The sequence below is a fragment of the Crinia signifera genome, chromosome 6 (genome assembly GCF_055691185.1).
Source record: "Crinia signifera chromosome 6, ASM5569118v1, whole genome shotgun sequence".
NCBI classification, from domain to species: Eukaryota; Metazoa; Chordata; class Amphibia; order Anura; family Myobatrachidae; genus Crinia; species Crinia signifera.
In genome coordinates, this window is record NC_139222.1 from 266,728,894 (window position 1) to 266,750,381 (window position 21,488).

At 46.7% G+C, this 21,488-nt stretch overlaps 1 protein-coding gene across 2 annotated transcripts in view; it reads left to right on the plus strand.

Annotated features, from left to right (window-relative positions):
- ADAM12 (ADAM metallopeptidase domain 12) overlaps positions 1 to 21,488 on the plus strand; it is a 361,770-nt gene that overhangs the window by 221,660 nt on the left and 118,622 nt on the right. For both annotated transcript variants that reach the window (XM_083149520.1, XM_083149521.1), the window contains 3 exons: positions 7,834 to 7,899; positions 13,075 to 13,146; positions 19,330 to 19,499. In XM_083149520.1, the coding sequence (XP_083005646.1) occupies positions 7,834 to 7,899; positions 13,075 to 13,146; positions 19,330 to 19,499 (308 nt within the window). The remainder of the gene's footprint in view (positions 1 to 7,833; positions 7,900 to 13,074; positions 13,147 to 19,329; positions 19,500 to 21,488) is intronic.

The following is a 21,488-nucleotide window of genomic DNA, read 5'->3' on the forward strand; positions in this document are numbered from 1 at the left end:
ACGGTTGGTTGCCACGCCCATGAAACGGTTGGTGACCACACCCCAAATGTTGACTTCCTGTCAATCATCCTGCAAACGGCTAGTAGCAGGATTTCTTTGCTTGATGGCATGTGTATGCACAGTTCAACCCAGACATATGCGCAGTCTATATGTAATTGTCCGCTGCGCGAATTCGCACAGCAGCGCTAAGGCCTGAGGGCCTGATTCAGACCTGATCGCTGGTACACTGTATAAATTAATCGTATACTTATTTCTCCGTAGTCCTGCAATGATGCCGGTATAACTATAGAAATCACCGAGAAAATGGCATGGCTGACATTTTCCAAGAGTTTTATGCATGCGCAGTAGATGCTGAACCAGGGACTGGCTGCGATGTTCTAGACTACGGAGCTGCTTATTTTATTGAAGCTGTTGCAAAGAGATGCTCATCGGAACCATCACAAGCTATTCACAACTGTCTACCCATTTGTAATCTACACACAAAAATAAGGGGCATCAGGGCTTAGGGTAGGCCGATGGCTACGCCAACTGGATACAGCAGGAGCGGCACAGACGTCCTGTTTTAGCACATATGAGCTCGCAGGTAATAGCAAAAACATGCCCCGAAAACAGACATTGAACTCCTGTGTTTTGTCAACCACTTGCCGTAAAATCCTAGTGGACACCTCCAAACGGTCCCTTCCCGACAATCACTTTGCGTTGAAGATCACAGCACATTTTTGTGCATGCATTGTAATCGCAGTACAAGTTACCGTTACAGTACCTCTCTCTTACACAATAACAGTAGGGCAGATGCAGAGTTTAAAGTGGTCTTGGAGAGGTGATGTATCTCATTTCCCCTGCCAACCTTCCCCCCCCCTCCCTGCCCCATTAAGCGGAGATATACATTTGTGCCCTACCTCCCATACTTTAGAAAGGGACAGTGGTCTCACAAGGAAGGGGTGTGGTTACACAATAGTACCCCCCAATTCAAATTACACCACTAAGTAAAATATCATATTTGCATTACACCACATGTAGTGTCCTGATTCATATTACACAAAATAGTAGTGCCCCTTATTCACATTACGACATACAATAGTGTCCCTTATTCAGATTACGTCACACATTAGTGCCCTTTACTCATATTATGCTACACAGTATACTCATATTATGCTACACAGTAGTACCTCTTACTCACATTATTAGTGCCTCTTTACATAATGCATAATGCCCACAGTAGTACTTCCACTTATACACATAAATCAGTAGTACCCTTTACAAAGGCCCTTATTCTAGTTGATTCGGTCGGATGCGTATTTTCGGACCAGAACAGTGTGTTCTTAATCCCGCCTTCCGTACAGATCGCTCACACTGTCCGAATGCGGTAAGATGCCGACCGAACGGACCGCGAGTGGATTTTTCATGTGAACACCTCCATCTGTGGGAACCTCCACCATCATTCGATGGTCGCCGACCATCGAATGCTGGACCGAGTGGTCAGGCAGCACCGAGTGCTCCAGACCACTCGTGCATTTCTCCGTGCAAAAGCAGGGATATGGGCGGGCAGCTGGCATCCGGCTATGTCATATGTCCGCCCCGCTTTTTCATGGGAACGCCCATGAAACGCATATGGTAATGAGCCCAAACAGCCCTTCACGCCTCCCTCCACCCCCTGTTCGGATTGTTCCAACCAATCGTTTTCTGCACAGAATTCACGCCGTATTCGGACGTGTTCGCACATGCGCAGATACGCCTCTGCAAGCAACAATACAAGCAGACAGTACAGTTATCACTCAGGGAACACATACCCGCCAAGCTGATCTACAAATCTATGTATATAGAAACACCCAGTGAAATATTCCCGACGGTTCTGCCAGAATCACAGCCAGCGACAGGGTGGGCCGCCTAGAATCACAATAATATTGATGCACGCCTGCCACATAAAAGGATTGATATGTAGGAAGGACATTTAAAAACAATGATGCAGTAAAAATATTATGTTATCTCTGAGAATTTTTTGAAGACCTACAACGAAACCAAACATTATTGCCATGAATATTTGCAGAAGAAGGAAAAAAAAAACAGCTTGGAAGATTTATTATCATCTGCTCCAGCTTTCAATGATGGTAAACGAAGAACAGCATTATCAATCTTTCATTGTATCTTTGCTCAAGTCTCTAATGCTTGTTTTACCATAAAGAGTGACGGGTGGTTTTAATTGAAGGCACATTTATGTCCCAGCGAGAGAGGATTTTGTGTTCCGTGTTGGGTGTTCCTGCGCTGAGCATACTAATGGGCAGCGACATGCATATTTTAAGCTACACTCTTTCCTAGACCTCATTTCACCTTTTTATATGGAACTGAGCTAATATTGCCGGGATTACTGTAACCCGGGACGCCGAGAGGGGGTGGGGGGGGGGGGGTAGTGGGTACTAATTACCCGGGCCCGGGCTTGCTGGAGGGGGCAGCGGGGTCATTATGGTGAACAAAAATGTTTGCTTGGCAGTTTTCAAACCTATTTTGACCATTCACTTGGCACTCAAAGGGTTAATCGTCATGGCACGCTTACTATCATTTACTATTATTATTATTATTATTATAATTTTATTTATAAGGCGCCACAAGTGTTTCGCAGCGCCGTACAAAGGAACAATACAGGGAAACAAAACTTGGCATAACATTGAATAAATAACAAAAATACAGTACAAATAAAGAGCGCCACAGATCAATACACATTACAGCTTGGATATAAGTAGTGAGGAACCAATCAACATACAACTAGAGGCTTGAGGCCAATGATGGAGAGGAGTATGCAGATGAAGATGGTCACTGAGTGTTGGAGTAAAGGAGAGCTGTGAGTGAAATGTGAAGAGAAGTGGGCTTTGACAACAGGAGGGAAGAGGGCCCTACTCGGAGGAGCTTACAATCTAGTAGGAAGGGGAGACAGACAGATTACAAGAGGTGCAAGCGAGGGGGTGGTGGTTAGATAGCAGGATGTAAACAGGAAACAGGCAAGGGGTCGGAGAACCAGCTGGTTTATGCAGTGGAAGGGTACGCTTTCATGAATAGGTGAGTTTTCAGTGCCCGTTTGAAGCTTTGCAAGGTCGGGGAGAGTCTAATGGAGCGAGGGAGTGCGTTCCACTGAAGGGGTGCAGCACGGGCAAAGTCCTGTACTCTAGCATGGGAAGCAGTGATCAGGGTGGAGGAGAGACGACAGTCGTCAGCTGACCATACTATCAATGCTTATCACACCAGTAAGAAATGAACGAAGGGAGATGCACAAAGCCTTGTAATGAGTGGACACGTTGTACATAGCATCCAAGCATTTAGAAGACACTCAATAAAAAGATAGGTAGCAGCTGCTCGGTTGCTATGGGAAACCTATACCACTTTCAGACAGCGGCGGCCGAATAACCTGGAAATTACCGGCAATTACCCGGCATTTGAAGCGCCAGGTTATTTGGGCTCCTGCTATTAATATAATACATTTAACACAATCACTTTTCTTCTGGGTTTGGACTATAATTACCTACCAGGAGAGGAGATGCTGACAGCTACTGCAATTTTTGGGTCCTCTGGTAGGGGCTGGGCTAAATGCCATACATGTGTGCCTGTTAGCCTGCCCCCTGAGTTCTGCACCACGATTCCCCTGCTAGTCTCCTCATCCTGTTCACTTCACTAGGACGCAGGTGGGATGCAGGAAATGGGGGTACTCTTCCGTGGGTGCGCAGGAGTCGCCCGGCACTTGGGGAAGAGTAGGCATGTATGGTTTGGACCATGCATATGCAAGTAGCAGGGGAGCTTTAAAAAAAGGAAGATGTCCGTGTGCAGCCTCCTACGGCCGGGCCCCTCCTCTCTGCCAGGAGCAGCGTCCATCCAATTGCAGTTGAGAGAGCACTATAGCGCTCAGTCTCTACCCATGTAAAAATGGCGCGGCACCCATTTTCCAACTATTCCAGGAGTGCTGCTGCCTTCATTGCAGGACTTTGGAGGGTAAGAAAGAATTGTTGTTTTGTGCAGTGTGGGCCCGTGGGACTCAGGGGCCCGTGTGCACCATGCACATTGCACTCATCATAAATACACCACTGGCATGTGGTTACTTAAAGCAGGCATGTCGAAACTATGGCCCTCCAGCTGTTGTGAAACTACAAATCCCATCATGCCTTGCCACAGCTTTGCTGTTATGGAATGCTAAAATTATGGCAAGGCATGCTGGGATGTGTAGTTTCATAACAGCTGGAGGGCCACAGTTTGGACATGCCTGTCTTAAAGTGTAGCGCCCAGGCTGCAATGGCTGATACTACCAGTTGCAAGCATACTACAGTAGTATCTGATATCTGCTGCAAGGGTGCCGGACGGGGTCCCGACAGTCGGGGTCCCGACAGTCGGGATCCCAACAGGCATTCACCCGACGTCGGGGTCCCGACTGTCAAAACACAGACAGCCCGGTTCCCGGCGGCCACCCGCTATTTTCCCTCGTGGGGGTCCACGACCCTCATAGAGGGAGAATAGAATAGGTGGCTCATGGCCAAAAACGGGGCGCGGCCTAATTTGCATAAGTCACGCCCTCATTTACATACACCAACCCCCCTTTTCGTGCGTGCGCGAGTGTCCCTATTCTGATATTTATAAAGTTGGGCGGTATGGAAGCCTTTGTAACAAATGTCAGAATCCCCAGGTTGCCAATCTGCCCTGGAAATAATAAATGGTGACATTACTACAGCAGGAGTACAGCAAATAGAAATGATAGTTCCAATGTACCACTAGCCAGTAAATTCTGTATATATGTATGGTGCTTCTGTAGGTAAGTAATGTGTTTTTTTCCGTACAGCTTCAGTCATAAGTAACATAATTGCCTGAAAAAAAGTACCAAGTTAGTGCTGTTCCTTATCGAAATTGCCCTCTGGGCAGAGATAGTTAACACCGGCTATCGCTTGCAATAGTTTTTACCAACATTCATAAATTATAAAAAGAGAAAAATGTAAGTTGTTGTTTTTTTCCAGTAAACTTTATTTCTGCTGCTTTCATAGAAACACCGAGAGCCATTATAGTGCCTTTAAACACTGGTTCACTCGGTATTGTACTAAAATATACTCAAAGGCTATCATTTTATAGGGAGGTAAAATTCTTCATTATACAATTATTTCCTAGTCCAGGGGTTCCCAAACTGTGCACCTAGGCTCCCTGGGGTGCCTCGGAGCACTTGCAGGGGTGCCTCAGGTTGGTGGTCCAGAACCAATTCAAGTTATTTATGGCCAATGAAACAGGCAAAATCAGTGCTTGTGGCTTCCAATTAAGAATATGTAGGTAAACAGAAGTGAATCATGTTTCTCACCACATAACTGGACCTAAGGAAAACATTTAAATCATAAATATATTTTTCCTGAAATTATTAACCAACTTTTACCCTAGGGGTGCCGTGAAAAGTATTCTGATACTTTAGGGTGCCCTGATTCAAAAAGTTTGGGAACCACTGTCCTAGTCATTTCATTATGCTGCCACAGTTGCCTACCCTCCTTCATTCTGCAGGAGACTCCCTGAAACAGCAGCAATCTCCCTATCTCCCTCATTAGTCTAGCAATCTCCCTCATGTCACCTAGCCCACATTACACTGTTACATCATAGTTACCTCCAGGGCCGGTGCAAGGCACCGGAGCGCCCCAGGCAAGTCGGGGCGCCCCGGTGCCGGGGGGGGGGGGGGGGCGCCCCGACCCGACCCGACCCGACTTGCTCCAGCAAGTTTTTTCCACAGCTCGCTGGGGGTGAGGGGCGAACTGCCGCCCTCCATGTGCCGGCGCCCTAGGCAAATGCCTAGAGCTGCCTAGTTGTGGCGCCGGCCCTGGTTACCTCCCCTCCTGCATTCTGCAGGAGACTCCCTGAAATAGCAGCAATCTCCCTCTCTCCCTCATTAGTCGAGCAATCTCCCTCATATAACCTAGCCCACATTACACTGTTACATTTTTGGGGAAAAAAAGGAATGAGAGATTGATACATTTCCTAGCACTGTAGCAAGTATAATAGCTCTTACTAACTGCTTTGGAGCTCATCTACTGTACATTTGTACATTTGTGATTCAAAATAATCGATGGTTTATGGCCGATACCGAATACGGTTTCCCTACATCAATGGTGTAGTAGAAATTATGTTTCTTTTTTTTTTCAAGGTGCCGGAACACGGAGCAAAGCTCTGCCCTAAACACTGGAAGCCCCACCCCCACATTTTGATTGGTCCTCTGGCCATTCAGTCAAAGGTGATGGAAACCATCGATAGCTAAAACTATGGATGGTTATCCATCACATAGTTTCTGACTATCAATGTCTGGGCGCAGAATCGCCACCGATGGCAACCATCGATGGCAACTGCACCGATGGCCATCCCTACAGTACCCTCTCCACTGACGCAACCAAAATTCTCATTCATTCTCTTGTCATCTCCCGCCTTGACTACTGCAACATCCTTCTCTCTGGGCTACCTCTCACCCGCCTCGCACCTCTCCAATCCATTCTTAATGCTGCTGCTAGGCTCCTCTTCCTCTCCCGACGCTCTCCCTCCGCCTCCCCCCTCTGTCTATCTCTTCACTGGCTCCCCATTCCTTTCCGAGTTCTCTTTAAACTCCTCACCACCACCTGCAAGGCTCTCTCCTCCTCCACCTCTCCTTACCTCTCTTCACTGATCTCTATCCACACTCCCTCCCGTCCTCTTTGCTCCATCGCTGACCGCCGACTGACCTCTCACCTAATCACCTCCTCCCACTCCCGTGTCCAAGACTTCTCTCGCGCTGCCCCCCTGCACTGGAACAACCTCCCACCACCCATCAGGCTTTCTGATTCCCTTACCTCCTTCAAGCGCTCCCTCAAAACCCAATTGTCTCCTCGACAATTTTGACACCTACTTCTGAACTGATGCTGATTTTAGTTCTACCAGCTATACCCCTATTTATGCTGTATTTTATCAACACACCCTGTACGTTACCTTGTAATTTGTTTTTTGTTTGCTATGTACGGCGCTGCGGACACTTTCCGGCGCCTTATAAATAAATGTACTACTACTACCACACACCACTGATTCTGGGTACCACGTTCACAATCTCTTTTCACAATCTCTCCGTATATGGAACTAGACACACACTTTGGGTGGAGCATGACACGCCCCCTTAATTCTATTACCAACTATAGTCTCCCTGAAACTAGTTTTCAAAAGTAGGCAAGTATGTGCTGCATTCTGAGTATTGGTTATATGAACAAAATGGCCGACCCCGCTGTGTGAGGACAATGGGTAGGCAGTATCCAGCGTTACGAAGGTGTTTTATTATTACCTTGTTTTCAGTGTATGATATTGGAAAAAAAAGTAATCTGAATAAATTATCCTTGATAAAATGATTGGCGGCGAATATTAGTTAGAAATAGAAATAACACATACAGTAACCTTCACCTAGAAATACAACAAGGGAATTCATGGCACGGTTCTTCTACCTCAGATTTAATGAGTTTCGGGGGAAAATAAGTTATTTTACTTTTATTGCAACCTATCTTTTAAGTTTAGAAGTGGTAACGTCCAACAAGTGTCTTCTTACAGCGGATTTCTTTTCATGAGAGTGTGGTAATAATAACCTGCCATAAATTCCCCAAACCCCATACAGGAGCGCGTACCATCATGAGCCCACCTATCTCGCCTTACTGCTTTCTCTTCCTATTACCTGAAGAAGTGCTCTCTTATATTGAAGATGTGAGAAAATACATTTGGAAGGCCAAATTGTGAGACATTGTCTCGGAAAGCCAGGGCCTCTGCTGGAAATGAACTGCTGCGGCTTATAACACTCGTACTAAACTTCTATATAATCTGTTTTGGCAGCACAAAAGAGATACTTTCAAGATGACCAAGTATGTGGAGCTTGTTATTGTGGCTGATAATCGTGAGGTAAGAAATGAGAAAATCTGACAGCTTTCTCCCTTCCTTATATTTATATACAATGTGTGGAATACGTCGGACACGTTCCAGGCAATGGGATCTTTGGGACTGCAGAACGCAGGCTTTTTATAAGGCACCGTATGCTGAGATTTGGGGCACGGCGGCCATGATGGTACTTGGCCTGCGATTCTATATACTGCCCTGCCCTGGGTCATTTTGTAATTGATGTACAAAAACTCTTGTGTAATTTGGATACCAGTACAGCCTAAGGGCCAGATGTACTAAGATTCAAAAGTGATAAAATGGAGACTGATAAATAGCCAGCCAATCAGCTCCTACCTGCCATGTCACAGGCTGGGTTTGTAAAATGTCAGGCAGGAGCTGATTGGTCTGTTATTTATCACACTCCATGTTATCACTTTGAAGCTTAGTGCATCTGGGCCTAAATCAGCCTCAGTGTGGTAACAGCAAACAAACCATTCAGCGATGGTAAATTCACCAAAAACGTAAAGTATTACATCCGGTCTGTGACCTGCCATTATTTCCCGCTGGGTGGGATGGGTAACACACGAAAAACAGGCTTTGTCCCAAATGGTCACAACCTTAGATAAGCTCATTTAAATACCCAGTTTTAAAAACTGGATGATGGCAATCAGTGGGTAATACATCGATGGTCGCTAATTCCATGGCTGGATAACCTTGATTCTGTGAAACCATCTATAAAGGAAACCATCTTTGGTTCACACATCGATGGTCACCCCAGCTTTAGTGTTTAGTGAGCTGCAGGCCAATAAAAGCTGGGGGGTGGGGCTTCGTGGGTGTCAGGGGCGGGGCTCTGTGACTGGACACCTTGGAGAAAAAAAATTATTTGGAGGCTTAGTATCATCAATGGCAGGAAACTATCTGGTTCTCCCTCCATCGATGCTAAAAAGTAGTCATCATTGCTCATAGACATCAATTATTTTAAATAATCGATTGTCGGTATGAAGGCCAAGTATAGTAGTGTGTCCACAGAACTGGGAACATGCGCATAATGGGTAAAATATATACTTACACCTGGGACAGTCCTCTCACTTGTATATGTCCAGGGCACATACCTATAGCCTGTGATGATAATACCAGTGACCATCACTTCTGCTGTTTTTCAATGACACTGGCTGGTACTTTCTTTATCACTCAGGCATTTATACAGTATTATGTGGTTGCAACATCTTTAAGCTAATTGTTTGTCTGTTTGTTTTTGCGTACATGAGATGAGCATTGTTTCCAGTGCATAAGGTAGGTCTGTGTAGTTCAATAGTGAATGCATTTGTAGCTACAGTGTTGTGTGTGCCTGGCGTAAACCCGGTGCATATACTATTATTGATGATGCATCTGGAATTCAGCATATACTATTTTTCTATGCTAATTTTTTAGATGGCAAAACATAGTTTTATGGCCTCACACAAATAATATTCATTTGGAAAGCATCTGCCACATTAAAATGACCTTAATCGGCAAAAGAAAACATTGGCGGCGGAATAGAACAAGACTGAGAGGCAGCAAAATAGCCGGTGTGTAATTTAACTCCTTCATCCCAAGGGGCAGGCGAAGGCTAAAGAAACGTGTCTGAAGCTGTCGAAGAAAGGATAATGTGTAGAGATCACGTCATTGGCAGTTTAACCAATCAGACTCTTCGCACATGGCCAATCAGATCTGCAGTATACTCACACATAGCCAATCAGAACTGCAGAATAGAACATAGAAGCATGTGCTGGTTGGGTAACAATGCTGCGTTCAAAAGAGAGAGGAGGGGGCAGGAGAGGTGGCGGAACTGGGCCCCTCCATCAGGCCAGGATTATTAGTTACTGCTTGCCACCTCTCTCTTGGAGAAAGTATTTGAGGGAGGTAGTGGGGGCTGGATATTGCAAAATCCTAAACTGTAACTTCCATATGAGGGCTTTCCTGAGGGCTGGGTAGGTTAGTCTCTGACCCTAGTCTAACATTGGCCATACACAGACTGACTAATCGCCAACCATCCGACTAGTTGATTATTTGGAATTAATATCTAGATATGTATGGGGGCAATGACAATCAGCAATATGCTCCCAGATTAAACCCATTGTTCATACAAATCGGTTAAATCTGTATGATTCCAACCGACGAAAAACCAGAGTTGGATGATTGGAGAAAAGTTCAGCAATTCAGCCGGAGAATGGTTGTTGGAGAAAACGGTTCGCTGGGTGCACACACCGAAGACTGCGTGCGGGGGCCGATAGTCGCGCCCATGGGACCTTACAGCGTTTCATGGGAGTTCCTATGGTAATTGGTTCGTGACGTGGGTGCCAGGGGCGGGCAGCTGACATCACCAGATGCCAGCTGTCCACCAACTTCCTGCCGAATGGCCACGCTTAGCTAAGGTTACCTGAGAGTAACCTTAGATATGCGTGGGCCTTCCACATCATTCGATGGTGGACGACCATCGAATGATGTGGGTGTTCCCCCACAGCCTGCGAATGGATGCGAGCATACATGGTGTGCGAGGTAGCATACCGGCATTCGGCGGGCATCATCTGGAGGAATCACAACACTGCGAATTCGCAGCCTTGCAAATCAGCCAAAATAACCCCCATAGTCAACCAGGTCATCAGAATGTACACACATAGCCAATCAGATCATCGGAATGTTCATACATAACCAATCAGACCTGCAGAAGGTTCATCGTTGCAGAAGATGATCGGTAGAGCGGAGAACAGTTCTGCCAGGGGCAGTGTTGACCAAGGGGAGGAGGGCAATTGCTGAATGAGAAGGGGCAATAAGCAGGTCCCCATAACTGCAAGGTAGCGATTAGAGGCTCCTAACATTACCGTATTCTTACCCCAACCAGGAATTCAGAGCACAAATGTTTTTGACAAGACAAGCTGTCTTGAGTTCTAGGTTTATCCCAAATCTGAAGGTTTAGCTGGACTGCGTGGTTTGGAATATAAAGGCCGTTCTGTACAGGTCTATGCGTAATACGATAAATTTAGATACCTCATTAGACTTACAATGAATGGCAACTTAGGCACTTTTTAGACAGGGAACATAATCTACCTGTCATATTTGTCTTCTCCACACAGGAGAAAAAAATCAATAATGTACAAAAGTATAACAACAGTGTAATTGCATTTTCCCAAGTAATGTACATCTTATGAATATAAAGTTGAATACAATTGTTGAATATACTCTACCAGGCCCTGCGTGCCGGAGAGGTCTATGGAATGCAAATCTATTCTCTGTACGATATGGAGGCATTCTGACTCAGAAGCCAAAATCTATTTAAATGTAAAGTGTCATATATTTAACGCGTTGCAGGCGTCTCCGTGCTAAATAAATTGGCTGATGGAAATGTTCAATGATAAAACTCAACTGGAGCTTACGGTAAGATGGCCTGTAACGCGGCTCAATGAAGTGTATACACTGCGGAGCTCCTGGCGTGAGCCTCCAACATGATGCCCTCAGTTATTGTACAAACGTATTACCTTTTTCCATTTATTTTGAGTTGATTTACAGCAATTTTGTTTTATATTATTGCATGACTACACCAGTATGGGCATAAGACACAGAAATATCTCCATTCATTAGTGTTGTAATCATAGCATAGCGGGAGCCGCTATAACTGTTAGAAATGTGTTTGAGGCTCTCGGCCCTGTGTGTGTGTTTGGAGATATTGGCAAACCCTCCCCCGCAGGGAAGAACGTGGTGTATAAACAGTCATAGTGGCAGGCTCGTGCTTTGCACATCATCGGACTTGCAGATGCGTGCTTCGTGGGCTGGAAATACACGGCCAGATGGATCAAGCTTCGAAAAGGGATAAAATAGAAAGTGAAAAACAACCGACCAATCAACTCCTAACTACCATGTTACAGGATAAGGTTGAAAAATGGCAGTTGGGAGCTAATTGGCTGGTTGTTTATCACTATCCATTTTATTACTTTTTGAAGCTTAATACAGCTAGCTAGGGCCCAATTAACCACAGGGCGACAGGGGCAGTCACCCCGGGACCCCACACGTCAGGGCCCCCCACGCCAGCACTGCACCAGCGGGGGCAGGTGGCAGGCAGGGCGGGCACGGGGGCCCTGCGGTGGCTAGGCAGTCAGCGGTGGGGTCCCTGCAGCAGATGGGGAGTCAGCGGTGGGGTCCCTGCAGCAGATGGAGAGTCAGCGGTGGGGTCCCTGCAGCAGATGGGGAGTCAGCGGTGGGGTCCCTGCAGCAGATGGGAATTAGTAGCGCGAGTAGTTCCCACCCACCGCAGGGACCCCACCATTGACTGCCCATCTGCCGCAGGGACTCTGCTGCCTCCCCAGCGCTGCCCGGACCCCGCTGCGGTGCTGCCCGGATCCGGCCTGCCCCGGTACCACCTGCCTCCATCTGCGTGGGGGGGGACCACAATTTTGTTGTCCAGGGCCACTGCATACCTTATTCCGGCCCTACATCTAGCCCAAAGAGTCCAAATAGCGGCTCTTTCCAGCTTTGCCACACCTATCAGCTTGAAGTTAACTGTAATTTTCTGCAAGGCTACGCCCCATTTTGGGGCACCAGGTGTCCCCAGCACCAGTGACACCTCTTTTTCCACTTTATCTTTCATCAAGTAAATAGACCCCACTGTTACTAAGTAACAGCTACATTACAGTTACTGACAGTTGGTCCAGACACTGGCCCCTCCCACCCATGATGTCATGGTGTTCCCACAGCTACTGAGCATGCCCAGTGTTGATGGCAGTAGGTTGAACCACTTTTCCTGCCCTATATACTCCAACTAAGCAGGTGAAGATCTTGGTGCCCCTCAAATGACCTGATACATTATTCGGCTGGAAATTGATGGTGGGAGATTGTGTAGACCAATAGCACCAGCTTGTGGCTTTATATTGCTCCATGCAGTCACATCCCCAAGGCTTCAGGTGCTCCTGGCCCATCCAGAAGGAAAGAAGTGTCCAAGGAGCCATTGCATCAGGACCGACATTCCTTGTAGGCAGCTTTGGCCAGAACCTGTAATAGGTTTCACAAATCTCCCATCGTCCTTACACCTATATACTGCTGAATGCACAGGGAAATGTTCTTAGCGCAATTGTGTAGTCATAGGTATGATATTACACATATATTTTATATTACATTATTTTATGACATTTTATATAATTAAATCTATTATCTTTTTTTTTGTTTCAGTTTCAGAGACAAGGAAAAGATGTGGACAAGGTTAAACATAGACTTCTAGAAATGGCAAATTATGTGGATAAGGTCAGTGCCCTTCTGTGGATATAATACCAGAATTATAGGCATAATTATCATGTTACTAGACAAAGGGACCCAGGTCATTTCAGTGTCTGCCCCCGTGTTCCCTAAATCAGGGCTTGCCACTCTGGTCCTACTAACAGGTTTCCAGACCACCTGGTGCACAGATGTAGTCATTACTAGCTGTCCTATTTTCAAACATGTGCTGCGTACATTCCTAACCGACACATTCTACATACCCACAGGTGGTCAGGAAAACATGGACTGTTGGTAGATGACGAGGACCAGTTTGGCCACCCCTGCCCTAAATATATCTCTAAAAATATGTTGCATGTGACTGTATAATATTAATGACTAGCAGTGGCAGCTCTTACCTCGGCAGAGGAGAGGGGCTGTGGCGATGCCGACGCCGCTGTTGGTCCACGCCAGTCCCCACTGCCGCCTGCTGGTCCCAATCACCGCTGCGGGACCGGCACATGCGCAGTAGCTTCTTCGGTACTGCGCATGTGCTGGCCCCAGCCTCTGTGGGGCTGCTTCAGGAGCAGACCTGTAGAAGCGTATTGATGGTCCCCACCCGGGCGCGTGCGCAGTATCTTCCGCTGTACTGCACATGCACAGAACCCGTTTATATGGGCTGCCGTGCAGCAGCCCATAGAGAAGCATCCCTGAGGGAGGGAACACCTTGGGTGACTGGCAGGTCAGACTTCCAATAGAAAGTCACTGCCAGTCACAGTGAAGCCAGTGCAGTCTCACAGACTGCATCTGGTTTCACACAGTGGCAGATGTTACCTGGGGGGGCTGCGGCACACACAATGACACAATGAACCTTATGTTTAAGGACTCACCAGATGTTGCCACTTGTGGTGGGTGTAAACATATCTCTTATATATTTGGCTACATCTGTCACTCAAAGTGTGTGAGTGTGTCTGTAACGCTGGGTGGAGCCTCTGACTCACATGATAGAGGACCAGCCCAGTGAGCCCACAGTGCCAGACACCCTCTGCCTCCCCATGCTGCCCAGCAAGGACACTGGGACACTGCTACTCCACAGCCACCAGGTGAGCGCCCCCCGCTGCCCCCCTCCCGGGACCCCCCCTCCCACGATTCGCGGCAAAACACCCCCCCCACCGCCATTCGCAGCACACACCCCCCCCCCGCGCGACCCACCCTCCCGCGAATCGTGGCACCCCCCCCGCGACCCCCCCTCCCGCGATTCGCGGCAAAACAAACCCCCCCTGCGCGATTCGCGACTCCCGCGATTCGCGGCACACACCCCCCCCCGCGTCCCCCCCTCCCGCGATTCGCTGCAAAACACCCCCTCCCGCGCGCGATTAGCGGCATCCCCCGTGACCCTCACACGATTCGCAGCACCGCACCCCCTCCCACGATTCGCGGCAACCACCGCCCCCACAACCCCCCCCCCCCCCACCCAGGATTCGCGACACCCTCCGATTCGCGGCACCTCCCCCCCCCGCGACGCCCCCTCCCACGATTCGCTGCAACCCCGCCCCCTCCCGCGATTTGCTACAACCCCCTGCGCCCCCTCCCGCAATTTGCGGCACCCAACCCCCGCGAGCCCCCCTCCCGCAATTCGCGGCACCCCCACGCGACCCCCCTCCTGCGATTCGCGGAAACCCCCGCAGCCCCCCCTCCCGCGATATGCGGCAACCCCCCGCCCCCGCTACCCCCCACCTCTCCCGCGATTCACGCCAACCCCAGGATTAAATGGCACATGCAAAAACACTGACATGGCTATGGTCGACAATGAAAATGGTTGACATGAGTTTTTGAAGATTTAATTTTAAATTTTTGAATGTTTTCATATTCATTCTCATGTGTCGACATGGACACCAATGAAATGCCACACTTATGTCAACATTTACATATGTTGACCTTTCTGTGTTGATTTTTTCTTGTGGTGATTCGCGAAACACCCCCCCCCCCCCCGCGACCTCCCGCAATTCGCGGCACACCCCCGCGCCCCCTCCCATCTCCCATGATTCACAGCACCCCCCCCCCGCGACCCCCCCTCCCGCGATTCGCGGATCCCCCACCCCCACCCAGTAACCCCCCCTCCCGCGATTCGCGACACACACACACACCCCTCGCGACCCCCCTCCCACGATTCGCGGCAACCCCCCGCGCCTCCTGTCACGATTCGCGGAACCCCCCGTGACCCCCCCCTCCCACGATTCCAGGCACCCCCCTCGCGCGCGCAACCTCCTCACCTCCAGTGATTCACGGCAACCCCCCCGCGCCCCCCCTCCCGCGATTCGTGGCACCCACCCCCCCCTCCCGCAATTCACGGCACCCTTCCACAATCCTCATTCTCATGTGTCGACATGGACACCAATGAAGTGCCACACTTATGTCAACATTTACATGTGTTGACCTTTCTGTGTTGATTTTTTCTTGTGGCAATTTTTTTCCAGTGGCAACTTTGTGCACGTCAACCTAGACATCATCAACCAAGACGTTGCATAATATACAACACCTGTTCTGTTTTACTGTAGGTGTTTTAAGTCAGATCTTTTACTGCCACTATTACTGTTTATGTAAATGCATTCTGTATGACAGCAACATCCTACCATCCTGCTACAAGAATATATAACCAACTACTGTAGGTGATTCATCGCGCCCCGTGCCCCCCCCCCCCACACACACACACAATTCGCGGACACCCCGCGCCCCCCTTTCCGCGATTCATGCCCCCCTCCCACGATTCACAGCGCCCCCCCTCCCGCAATTCGTAACGCCCCCCTCCCGCGCTTTGCGGACCCCCTCCCTCGATTCGCGGAAACCTGCGCCCCCCCCCCCTCCCGCAATTCTGCCCCCCTCCCTCCCTTGATTCACGGCACCCCGCGCGCCCCTCCCGCAATTCACAGCACCCCTGCACCCCTCTGTAGTCCCCCGTATGCCCACACACCCCTATCACTACCCAGCTTCCTGCTCTCCTGAACCGTAACTTCCACCCCTGGGGAGTCGCTGATGCCGTGTTGCCCACATACCCCTATCATGCCTCATAGCCCAGCCTCCTGCTCTCATGCACCCTAACTCCCAACCAGTAGGAGGAGACACTGACTCAGGGCCACCGTCCTGTACTCCTGTACTGCCACGTTGGACCTTCACCCACTGCCAGAAGCTGCACAGTGTCCCCCACCCTCCTCTTTAGTCCCCCTTATGCCCATACATCCCTATCACTACCCAGCCTCCTGTTTTCCTGTGTCGTGACCTCCGCCAGTGGGGAGCCGCTGACTCAAAAACACCTACTATACTATTGCACACACCTCAACAACACTCACGCATACCCCCCCACACACAAATGTCACTGTACCCTCCACAATATCAATGTACATCTTACCCTGTAACCGCTTTTTAATTAAACAAAACAATACACAACCCCTTACAAATCATATGCTCTCTATTTATCACATTTCACCTATAACTCAAGTTGCAATACAGGCCATCTTTCATACAATTCTAACCATCTTTCTCATATACAAACGTTCACAAATTAAGGGGGCGCAGCCCCTTACGACGGTGTGAAGAGCGCCCGTAGGGCGCGATGAATCACCTAGTTTTTATATAATTATGCTAAGCATCTCAGATTTACACTGTTATATTGCAGTGTTTAGTGTTCAGTGTGTCTGCATTTTCTCTTTTTTCTTTGCGGAACATGGTAGCACTTCTCATTATGGTACTGTACATTGCATTCAGCCAATTACTGAATGGACAGTACCATGATAAAACATTCTTCAGATTCAAACTCCCACAAATAAGTGTCCTGCGTTGTTATTCTGCTACATACTTCCTTTAAGAAAGGTTTATTCATTTGTTCTAGTGTTTATTGAATGTTCTAAAGATAATGATTGCCACACTAAGGAGATAGTGAGATCAATAGCACATAGCAAGTAGATGTTTGGAGTGCAAAGGTGGGCAGAGGAGACCTGCTCGATGGGCTGAGAGTATTAGGAGTCCAGCGTGCAGGTTAATGCACTCTGCACCTTTCAAAACCTGTGCAGTTCCTTTTTTCCTGCCTGGGCTATCGCTCTCTTTTGTGGTGCTTCTAGCACAGTGCGGTCTGTATATCAGTCTTGAGAAACAGACCAGACAGTGCTAGAAGCTCTACAGCAGAGAGCTACACCCCCAGGCAGGAAAGAGGAACTGCACAGGTTTTGAACAGTGCAGGGTGCTAGAGTGAACACTATAAGACATAAGATTTTAATACATACCTCTTCTGTGCCAGGACCAATGGTGTTACAATGTTAAATGCTAAGGAGGGAATGAGCCCTAAATCAGTTGTCCTCTTTTTCTAATGGTTTTCAGGTGCTCGTTAGCGCATCAACATCATCAGGTGTGAACCAGCTGCCAAAGTCATATGAATATTTCTTGGTTGTCTATATAAATAGTTTCGACTGGTCCATGAATTATAGTATGGTTGCATCCAGTGGTGGCTCCTACCTCATCAGAGGAGAGGGGCTGCCGAGATGCTGCACCCCTCCTCCTGTGCCGCCGCTACTGGTCCCCGCCACCTCTATCTTCTTGTCCCTGCTGCCGCCTCCATCTTCTTGTCCATCGCCGCCTTCATCTTTGATACTGCACATGCGCAGAACCCGTTTTTAGGGGATGCCCTGCAGCTGCACATAGAGAGGTCCCAGAGGGAGGGAACACCTCCAAATGGGACTGCCTTGAGTGTCTGGCAGGTCGCTACTGATTGCATCCATGCAGTATGAAACCTTGTCGTTTAGTGGGGCGGTTATAATTTGAGTTCTATGAAGATCATTATCCTCATTATTTTAATTTTTTAGTTAAGCTTGCAATCTGCATGGCTCTTTTTAATTAGTCCTGCAGAGTTGTACTTCTTTATTTCAGAGGGGGGGGGGGGGTTGCTCTTTAAAATGTTCAAATCTGAGAAAAGCCACTTGATTTATCACGCAGATTGAAACTTCACTTCTTAATCAAATGAGAGTCACATCAGTAAGCCCAATACCCTGTGGGTAAGATGTTCATTAATTCAGTCCTTCAAGACGTGATAATAATGTACCTTTTTTCCTTTCATAACATTATCATAAAGCTACAATTTTTTTTGTAGCAAAGTCACTGCAATAACTGCAAGAGCTGATAACATTTAAGACTGCTTATAATTATCATACCAAAAAGAATTCCTCCCAAGCCTGATTTGTGTAGAGCGATATTCCAAGTTAAATTATTCATCTGTAACATTTCTGCATGTTTTATTGCTGTCACCTCTGCAATTACGAAAAGATGTAAAGATGTTTTTAAATAAATAAATAATTGCAATAAATATCTAAAAACAACATAACTTATAGTCTGTAGTTGAAAGCTGCTTAAAAAGCTAAATGGGCTTCAAACGTGCAAGGTGTTAGCATGAGAATATTTGGCGTAGCGAACAGGTTCACACAGTTTCAGCAAAATGTTCCTATTTAAAAGTGCACTTTAGTTTCAAGTATATTGTAATACTATGTACCGATTACTGTTTAAAAAATTCACTTTTTAACCAGTGACATCTTTAAATGCTAAGTAAACTCCAGGACCTTGTTTTTTTCATTTGGATAGCTAATCAGCAATGTACAAATCCTACTTAAAACAACCTGGGACAGTAGGGCAGAGTGCTACTCCAGGTGAAGGAGTCTCTAGTCTTCAAATATACATTCACATGCACAATATAGACTATATTCAGGAAAGTGCCCTGATGTTACTCAGGATGAATGGCAAAATCATGTTGTCAGAGCCAGTGAAGCTGTGGCCAATGACGTAGCCGCTGGCTTTGGGGTACCCTGAAAACAGAGCCCCATTTTCTAAAACAATCTTTATTGATCCCAACGAAGGTTAATTGCATAAATGTCATACAGCTCTGGGGGCACTGCGGCCGAGATCACAGGACCAGATCTCCACCCAGATCATTAAATATTATAGACTTGCATAAATATCGGATTTACGGAAATCTCCGAATAAGGCCCAACATTTCTGCAACATGGAGGGAATCCTCCCTTGTCTCAATCAAAAGCCTTCCTGTTCCTGATAAAAGTTGAGTGGAGCTGGAGCTGGTTATGGCTTTCACCCCACTAATAAAATATAATAGATTCCGTGTATGCCATGTCGACATAAAGCATTGTTTATATTGAAGCCGGTATATATTGATACTTATTATTATTATTTGTATTTTAGTTTTTCAGGCCACTGAACATCCGAGTAGCACTTGTCGGAGTGGAAATTTGGAGCGATGCAGATAAATGTGCAATAACACAAGATCCTTTCACCAGTCTTCATGAGTTCCTGGACTGGAGAAAGCTGACATTACTACCTCAGAAGGCTCATGACAACGCTCAGCTAGTAAGGTCTGCTCTTCCATTCACTTTTCTGGTGTATACTGTCAGAGGCCTGTGCTCTGTCTTATTGGATCTGTGCAGTAGGAATACCATTGCTGATTGTATGCAATATGAAATATGTTATTTGCATTCTGATGAAAAATAATAATAATTTCAATTATAAGATGATCCAATTGCTCACATCACTGCTTTGTGTTCAGCTTTATAGTACTGTTACTGTGTTAAAAGCTTGTATTGCTGATACATTTGCAACAGTCTCTGAACTCTATACCTACTGTAATCAGTTCCACATAACACTTATCTAAAATAAAAATGGCATACCACAGTCCATGGTAAAGATAAGAAATAATAGCAGAGCATATTACAATTTAACCATTCTCCAGATGCTAGATATACAAATATATATATATAGGTAGCTTTACTTAGGCAGTGAAAAACACAGAGAAAATAAGAAAAGTGGCTTTGTGACTTCTGCTTTCCAGTGTGTCTTTGGGACATTGAACAGGGGATAAGAGAGGCAGCAACACTTCTTAGAATATAGAATGTAGCAATGTGAGCAAAGCGGCTTCTGCTTTCCACCGTAATGTGAGGGGACAGTGAATGGTAGATGAGAGAGTCTCTTTTGCAGCCGTGCACACTGGTCAGGTCAATTTTGAGATACTTACTTACATACAGTACTTGCCGGGTTGTACACTACATGGAAGAAAGTCATTGGACACCAGGGGGGAAATTTACTAAAGGAAATTTGTAAAAAATAGGTGTATTTGTATCCAGAAATACACTTATTTTTGACATTTACTATCCCGAAATTACAGCAATTTGTATTCGTATTGATAGCACATCAATACGAATACGAATTGCCGTATTTTCGGGATAGTAAATGTAAAAAATAAGTGTATTTCTGGATACAAATACACCTATTTTTTTACAAATTTTCTTTAGTAAATTTTCCCCATCATGTGTCAACGGAAACCATGCGTTTATTTACAATCAATAGGGGGTAGGTCCACATTTTGCAGAAATAACAGCAGCTACTCATCGTGGTAAACTTTCCACGAGTTCATGTAGCACACATAGTGGGATATTGTGCCATTCCTCCTGTAGTACAGTCACCAACTGTGGTAGTGTAGAAGGGCGAGGCGATCGCGACCTGCGCTTAAGTTCGTCCCACAGATGTTCTATGGGGTTCAAATCAGGGCTTTGCGCAGGCCGCGCTAGTCGGGTGACGCGATTTTCATCATACCACTCCACTGTAGCCCTCGAAACATGACACGTGGCATTGTCGTCCTGGAACACACAATCGTCGTTCCCATAGAAACGCCACAACGTAGGTAACATAGAGTTATCCAGAATATCTCGGTAGGTCACCGATGTCATGTTCCCATGCACCTGTACGAGTGGGCCCATGCTATGCCAGCAGAAACAACCCCAGAACATGATGCCTCCACCTCCAAATTTTACTGTTGGCACTACACATTCGGGTAACAGGCGTTCTCCAGGTAATCACCATACCCACACTCTCCCATCTGATCGAAACAATGTGAAGCGCGATTCATCGCTCCAGAGAACTTGTTTCCATTGCTCCACCGTCCAGTTTTTCCGCTCCTTACACCAACAAAGTCTCTGTTGTGTATTGGTCTTTGTGATCAGAGGCTTGTGAGCCGAAGCTCGACCATGATAACCGAGTGCGTTTCCTGTCCGTCAATTTATCAGCAAATGCTCTGCTACGACGCTTGCTTCCATATTTATACATGTAGGAAGAGTCCATATTCACTTTGTCAGGAAGATTCCATTATTTCAGAGTTAAACCAGGGTGTCCAATGACTTTCTTCCACATAGTGTACATTCAAACTGAAACTCATAGGAAATATTTGGCTTTCAGTTCCACTAACATGGAAAAAATAAAAAATAAATTGTTCTAAAAAGAATATATAAAAAAAAATATATATATATATATAAATGAAACAAACATATTTATTTATACATTGATTTATTTAA